The sequence below is a fragment of the Carassius auratus genome, unplaced genomic scaffold (assembly GCF_003368295.1).
Source record: "Carassius auratus strain Wakin unplaced genomic scaffold, ASM336829v1 scaf_tig00040663, whole genome shotgun sequence".
Taxonomy (NCBI): domain Eukaryota; kingdom Metazoa; phylum Chordata; class Actinopteri; order Cypriniformes; family Cyprinidae; genus Carassius; species Carassius auratus.
Window position 1 is genome coordinate 127,312 of NW_020526604.1, and position 8,163 is coordinate 135,474.

The window sequence follows — 8,163 nt, forward strand, 5'->3', positions numbered from 1 at the left end:
TCACACCTCTAGTGTGTTTTGTGTTTCGTCTTCTATGGTTGGGGTCTCAGAGACTCCAAACAGCTCACCAAAAAAAAAAAAAAAAAAATTAAAGTACTCGCTTCTAATATTAGGCCTAATTATGATCACATACTTGTGATCAGTATTTGAATCCGAACCAGACTACACATTACATTAGTTAATTTAGATGACATCAGATCAAATAGAACTGTATTGATGCCAGATTTATTTCACTCTTGTATGTCACAAACTTCTGAAGACTTTTAGTCCCATGCTTTTCAAACCATCCTCTGCTCTGCAATGATCTGTTAGATATGATGGAGAAAACAACTCAGACTACCAGATGTTGCTAATGTGCATTGTGTTAAAAGCTTTGAGTAATGAACTGTTTTTCTTTACATCAAACAACTGACATTGAACAAGTGACACACTAGGACTATATATGCTGAGCTGAACCAATCAACTAATGAGTTTCTGACATGGAGATGGGTGTGGTCCAATGAGTGTCCATGACCACAAAAAACAGGAAATATAAAAACATATAACTGATAACAGCAGTCATTGAGAGAGAACGCTGGCCTCTACTGGAGACTACTGGACTTAACTGATTATCATCTACTTTGAATATAGAGAGCACTCAAAATATAGATACCAGTCCTGCTGTTGGGTTTTAGCAATTATCTGTGGACACCGCCTGAAAACCATTCCCTTTCTGGGGTTCTCTTGCTGTTGTCTCTTCAAAGCATCTGTTGTCACTTTCATTTGCACTGTATTAAAACCAGGTAAGTGTTACAATAAGAATAGAAAAGAATATCCTAAAGCCTCTGTAAGTTGTTCGGTGAGAGAGAAAGTGAAAGTGACACTAACTTGAACAACAATATGGACTCCTAAAACTATCAAACTCTTTAAACAACAGAATATTGAGTCGTTCAGAGACCCTTGTGAACACATCTGATACTCACAGGTAAGTGATAGAAATATAAGAGAGATTGTCCTGAACAGGTTTCTAATGGCAGTGATCTGGTTTAGTATGGTTTATGTGAGACTGGCATGAGTTGAACAGAAGCAGGTTTAAGCGTTTCAAATACTCAGATACTGATATAAGAATTTAGTTAAATGTATCTCATTTGTTTGAACAAAGTATAATGTTTATTACATTTTGTCATGAGACATAAAGATGCACAGATGAGGAACAGGAAGTAAATGACACGCAGACGCTCACTTTGTTTCAAACGAATGACTGAGTTTCCATCACTATCAATTCTCACATTTTAACCAATTTAATATAAATATTGGTTTAGCTGATGGTCCAATTTTTCTTTAAAAGTCTTCAAGAGGGAAAGAACGATGGCAGAATCTTCACTAACAGCAAGAAAAACCAGGAGCGCGAGTATCAGCAGTTTACCTCCATGTAAGTCAATAACCCAGAAGAACACTTTGACATTGATTTTTCTTTTATAATATAGAATATGTACAGTTCATGAATGTAAAGCAGATCAAATAATTTATACTTAACAATAATAATTATTGTACATATATTTATTTATTTATTTAGGTGAGTGGTTATGAAATGAGCTTCACATTTAGGTTCTGATCAGCTTGTCTGGGTTCATAATAACCAGCTGACTGTACATGATCTCTACATATTTGAGTTTCTTCAGCACTCTTTGTCTCTGAACACTCTTTACATTCAACCAGCTTCATGAGGTGCATCATGGGATTCTTTATAAACCGTATTGAAGGAGTTCACACTAATTCTAAATAATGTCTCTTTCCAGCAATGTCATCCTCCATTAGTTCACTGTCTGAGGAGATTCAGTGCTCTATATGTCTGGATGTGTTCACTGATCCAGTCACGACTCCATGTGGACACAACTTCTGCAAGATCTGTCTGAATAAGTGCTGGGACAACAGTCAGACCTGCAGCTGTCCATACTGTAAAGAAACATTCAAGCAAAGACCTGATCTCAAGATTAATACCACACTCCGAGAGCTTGTAGATCACTGTAAGAAGAAAAGTCCTGAGACTTTGAAAACAACTGAAGTTCTGTGTGACTTCTGTGAGGAAAGAAAGCTGAAAGCGCTGAAGTCGTGTCTGGTGTGTCAGAGCTCTTACTGTGAAACTCACCTGGAGCGTCATTTGAGAGTGGCAGGTTTGATGAAACACAAATTGATGGATCCTGTGAGTAATATGGAGGATTATATATGTCAGAAACACGAGAGACCTCTGGATCTGTTCTGTAGAGATGATCAGACATGTGTGTGTTCAGTCTGCACTGTGACCGACCACAAGAACCACAAAACTGTTGCTATAGAAGAGGAGAGTCAAGAGAAGAAGGTAGAAAGTTATTGACAAACCTGCTTTTACAAGACTTGTATCATGAAGATTCACATTTTGTTATATCTTCTTTTGAAAAAATTAAATAAATAAGTTTCCTCAGAACTCAGTAAATCTGTGTTATGATAAACGTTGTGTGTTGTTCTCTCTATAGACTGAACTGATGAAGACACAGAAAGACGTGCAGCTGATGATCCAGAACAGAATCAAGAAAATTCAAGAAATCAAACACTCAGCAGAAGTCAGAAAAGTGAGTTCATTTAATTAAAGTTAAATATGTTACACATCATTTAGTTGCATCTCTCCCTGACTCATGATATCAGCAGCATCTTCCTGATCAAAAAAGAACAGCTTTCCTACTGTATACAGTACTAGCAGTAACTTAACAAGATCAACATTTAGTGACTGATCTGTGTGCAACAAACACAATAATGAACGATACTAGTCACATACAACTAAACTAAACTAAGCAAAAGACATACATACGAAATTAAATAGAGTAAAAAAAGAGAGGGAACAAAAAAACCTCCCTAACTCTCACATCTATCCCTGCTGAACTGACCAATGCAGACGTGTGAGTTTTGCGACTGAAAGGGTTTCTTTGTTTCTCTTGACATCTTATTTACATGTTTACTGGGGTCTGGTGGATTGGTGTAGTATTAAACCCAAGTGTAGTAAAAAGAGTAAGATGCAGGTTATGGTAAAATACTATAAATCATTATATAAAGGATCATGAGGATGATTTTGAGTAATGCCAAGGTTGGCTGGTTATCATCAGTAAGGACAGCAGAGGGGATAATGATCTTTGAACAAGATGTTAAGGGAAAAAAAACACATGCCAGGATCAGGCCTGTAATTTCATTGTAAAAAAAAAAGTAGAGGTGTACATCAGCCCAGGATATCCCAAAATAGCCAGATTGTGTTTAGATTGAAATATCCCTTCCATATACTCTTGATAACAATTAAAAAAATGTTTGACCGAGGATTGTACAAAATTGGATAAAACCAAATTAAATGTTCCAGTTCCACCTCTGCCATCCTGCATTCATCAAATTGAGGTGATCTGGAGAAAAATATAGTCTAGTTCTGGAGTAAAGCTGCTGGACAGTATTATCACCTCATAGTACAGTAATATCACAACTTCTCTCAACTAAACACATGATTTGAGAATAAATCAGTGCAAATGGTGCAGGAGGAAGTCTATTCTTCTGTTGAGGTATTTTACATCCCCTTAAAAACACTAATGTATGAGCAATAATAACACTGATTCTTGCAACAGGGATTTTATACTGAACTGCTGAAGATGATGAAGAAGCAGCAGAAAGCAGCAGAGAAACAGGAGCAAGAGCTGATTGAAGATCTGGAGCAGGAGATCACTGAGCTAAAGATGAGAAACACTGAGTTGGAGCAGCTCTCACACACTGAAGATCACCTCCACCTCCTACAGGTCAGTCAACATGATCTCTCTGATCAATCATAATGCAGGATATGACATGCTGAAGGATTTCTCCTCTCTCCTGCTGTAGATTCACTCATCCCTGTGCAGCTCTAGAAACACCAGGAACTGGCCTGAGATCCGTATGAAGACTCTGAGGAGAGCTCTGACTCAGCTGAAGGACACTATAGATGAGAAACTCACACTAACTGGTACATCAATACACTCACTGATCAGATAGAAACATGATAGTGTACTCTGTTCTTTAAATATAAGCTTAAGATCTGATTGTAATATTGTGATGTGTCTCTGCAGAGCTGAAGTGGATGCAGCAGTATGCAGGTACAGTGTGCTGTCTGCACTACACTAGTTTACATTCATACACTCACTGCTTCATTACTGCACTACAATCTGATTAAACACTGGGTTAACTAAAAACATCAGCATCACAGAATATCTGTATTCTCTGTTTTCTCAGTGGATGTGACTCTGGATCCTGATACAGCTAGTCCATATCTCATTCTGTCTGATGATGGAAAACAAGTGAGATGTGGAGACATTGAGCAGAAACTCCCAGACAAACCAGAGAGATTTGATACATGTGTCTGTGTCCTGGGAAAGGAGGGATTCTCCTCAGGGAGATTTTATTTTGAGGTGCAGGTGAAGGGAAAGACTGAATGGGATTTAGGAGTGGCCAGAGAATACATTAACAGGAAGGGACAGATCTCACTGAGACCCAGTGATGGATACTGGACTGTGTGGCTGAGGAATGGAGATGAATATAAAGCCTGTGCTGGTCCTCGTGTCTCTCTGTCTCTGAGAGTAAAGCCACAGCGGGTCGGTGTGTTTGTGGATTATGAGAAGGGTCTGGTCTCCTTTTATGATGTGAAGTCCAACTCTCATATCTACTCTTTCACTACTCAGTCTTTCACTGGGAAACTCTATCCATATTTTAGCCCATGCCCTAATGATGGAGGTAAAAACTCAAGCCCACTGATCATCACACCTGTCAGTTATTATAAATGAATTTACTCAGTTATCAAATGCGAGATTAAAATAATGAATTTTATAAATAAAAGTCTGGAAACATTACGTGCTGCTATTTTTTTCAGCATTTGTTTTTCATTTTTAATATCTAAATGTTCTGATTACATATATTTTTTTATGTAAATATATAATGCATGTTCAGTAAATACATTTTTGTTCAACTTTTAATAATTATCCATGGCATTTATCTACTTGACTTGAGAATCAACTTCGTTTCTTTACATTTATGGTTGCTGTTTTTCCCGATATATTGTTGTTCGGAAGACTATACAGTGAAAGGCATCATCAGGTGTGAGTGTTGTGTTGCTCTATCTGTGTCCACTGGGGGTCAGTACACACCAGATCCATTCCTCTGTTCATCTGTCACTTTGTTTAAATCTGTTGCATTAATATGTCTCTACTGCACATGTGCTGTGAATTGAGCTCATTCTGAAATAATGCATTCTCATGTCTTCACTCTAGAAATCTCTTTATTTGTGAGAAAAGATATATAAATAATCTTGATTATTATTATTTATTATACACGTTTTGGTAAAGTAATATAAAAATGCTCAAATTATTATTTACATATAGATAGATCAAATCAAAACAAATCAGTTTGATTCAAAATATGTTATAATGTAAAAATGACACTTTAAGTTGATTTCAGGAGGTCTCCTGCATCCAGTCATGAGTTTGATGAATTCAGTCACATCCATAAAGAGGAACTGCAGATGTATTGTGGGATTCTTTATGACTTCTGGGAATGAACACTTTAGAGTATAAACCAGGAATTAATGATCTTTGATCCACACGAGATAAACTTCACCCAGCCAAAACCTGACACAAATTAGCAGTAATTTAATACAGAGCGCCTGTCTGGAACCATAGAAGCACTTTAGACGACTGAAATACGCCGTGTTTGTGTATGCATGTGTTTTTGTGTACAATAATTGCCGACTGATTGCTCTCAATGGTCTGTCCAGTGAAGACAACACAAAGATTTACTCTGATCATATCTTCAGTCCCGTCCAGACATTTTCAGGGTTGATGCTTGTTCTGCAGAATTTGGATAGGAAGTACGCTAATGTAGCTTAGCATTACTATAGTGTTGCTGGATTTTATGCAATAGTGTCACCACATTATATTACCACAATGCATTATCTTTTATTTTTGTGCATGCTTCCTTTATAATAGTTTTTCATAGTCCACAAACAGAAGCCTATTTGATCAGCAACCTGGAAAACCCAAGCTGTTAATCACAGTTTGTTGAATAGAGGTAAGCTATTACCTTTCTAAGCAATCAAATGGTAAAACAGGTAAAAAGATCTCACTGACATACTTAGATAGCAACTGAAACAGATACCAACTGCTTAGCAATGCCCTGACATAGCAAATAAAAACTATAGGCAAAGATTTTACTCCAGTACAGGAATATATATAATCGTAAATAATATATAATAGTCGCAAAGAGATGCATGTACACTTAACATATACTGCAAATTCATAAAAATACAAACTATGAACCATATGACATCTAACTAAGAGTCGCAACAGCAGCAGCATCGGCATAAATTAAGTAGTAAAATATAAAGCAATTCTATTTTTTTCAAGCTGCAATGCATGATGGGAACACACACACCATTGTTAGAACTTTTAATGTTTTTTTACATTGTCTAATTAACAGTTAATGTTGTAAAATTCTCCATTTATAAATCAATTTCAGCTGTAAATCATTTCTAGAGGAGACAAAGTCATTATCCATCTCAGTTCAGTTCACTGTGTCCTCATCAAATAGTGTCAGTGTAGTTGAATCAGTACTGAATACTCATTTTATTTATATTTTTATTTTATCATGCATGAGTTTTATTTAATCATCTACAGTAGTTTTATTTCTTCTGCCAGACCAGTGCAAACTATGGAGTTTGTTTAGAATAAGTATGAGTTGCAGGACACATTTCTTGTTGTAGTAAAGAGCGTGACGGCTCTCGGTGTGGAGCGGAGCTGCTGCTGATTGATGAAGGCTGTGACTGATGTTTGTTGGCTGACTGTGGTCACATCCATCCCAACATAATTCATCTGGAGAGATTCCAGGTCTTTTACAATGATGCACTTAAACCTGTTAAGCTCCAAATCCCAAATCCAGGACACCCAATAGCTCAGAGAGTCGGTCTGATACCTCACACTCCTCTGTCACAGCCCTCCACACGAGTCAATACTGCGGCGCCACTCGGACAGACCTCCATCACTCATGATCTGACGCTCTGCTCGCTCCGTCTTCTGCCGTGTGTGTGGAACATTAGATGCTTTTCCTGCGTGAACCCTCCTTCTGTTCTCATGGTCTGCGCTCAGATTGGATCCGCTGTCCTCCACATTAACTCCACTGGCCTGTTAACCAGTGTTGATAAAACAGATCCATTTAGTATAATGGAAGGACTGACACTAGATCTATCTATCTATCTATCTATCTATCTATCTATTAATTCAAGAGATTCATTCAAAAACTCTGGTCTTCATTCATTTCAAATGTTTTTTTTTTTTTCCATGATGAATTCATTTAAAGATATAAATATTTTTAAATAGACTCATTTATAACATTATATAAAACATTTTCTCAGAAGCTTGAGTAAGGTAGCATACATATTAATTTGTTTGGTTGTCTAATATTTTGTTTTTCAGGATTGTGGGAGAACTGTGATCTATATGCTAAAAATCAAATAGGCTAATAAAAAAAATACATATATTTTTATGGCCTATAAACCTTCAAAATTAAATTTTTAAACAATCTTTTTACTTTCAGACAGCTCAAAGCTTTTGAAACAAGGCTTTGTCAAGCCAACATTCAACGGTTTGTTCTGATAAGCTTTATTTTTATTTTATTTTTTTTTTATCTATTTTCTTCATGTTTGCCACCTCAGTTCAAACTCCTGAACTTTAATTTGAAAGTTAAACTGGAATTTAAAAACCATAATCCTAGGTTGTTGTGTGCGGTTGCCAGGGTGTTGCTATCCAGATGCTGTTCTAGGTCCTAACTCGTTTCTATGCTGTTGCTAGGGTGTTACTATGTGGTTGTTAGGGTGTTCAAGGCTGTTTCCTCCTGTCTAATATTCTGCTCTCTGCAGTACGTATGGCTTCAGTGTAACATCATTAGTCTGATGACTTCAGTCTGAAAACTGCAGCCAGATGAATGTTGCAGGGAGTTTGCTACTCAGGGTTTGTTCGAAACACTGCCTCTCTGTTAGAGCAATATTAATAGTGATGCTTAACTTAGCAAACACCACTAATGAAGTCGAAGACAATCTGTAAAGTGTCTCTGGCGCACAGCGCAGGTCTGAGCAGCGAATAAAAGCTCCAGGCAGCAGAA

At 37.0% G+C, this 8,163-nt stretch overlaps 1 protein-coding gene across 4 annotated transcripts; it reads left to right on the forward strand.

Moving 5' to 3' along the window:
* Window positions 1-580: 580 nt before the first annotated feature.
* On the forward strand, window positions 581-4,865 carry LOC113084793 (E3 ubiquitin-protein ligase TRIM39-like). 4 transcript variants are annotated; one of them, XM_026254971.1, is made up of 8 exons: window positions 581-782; window positions 1,328-1,411; window positions 1,779-2,338; window positions 2,493-2,588; window positions 3,618-3,785; window positions 3,865-3,985; window positions 4,089-4,115; window positions 4,252-4,865. In XM_026254971.1, the coding sequence occupies exons 2-8, from the start codon at window positions 1,348-1,350 to the stop codon at window positions 4,797-4,799; spliced, it is 1,584 nt and encodes a 527-aa protein (XP_026110756.1). In that variant the 5' UTR covers window positions 581-782; window positions 1,328-1,347; the 3' UTR covers window positions 4,800-4,865. The 4 variants fall into 4 exon arrangements, with proteins under 4 accessions (XP_026110756.1, XP_026110754.1, XP_026110755.1 ...); XM_026254969.1 differs by lacking the exon at window positions 581-782 and adding an exon at window positions 827-964; XM_026254970.1 differs by lacking the exon at window positions 581-782 and adding an exon at window positions 827-964 and having other exon boundaries at window positions 1,336-1,411.
* Window positions 4,866-8,163: the final 3,298 nt, after the last annotated feature.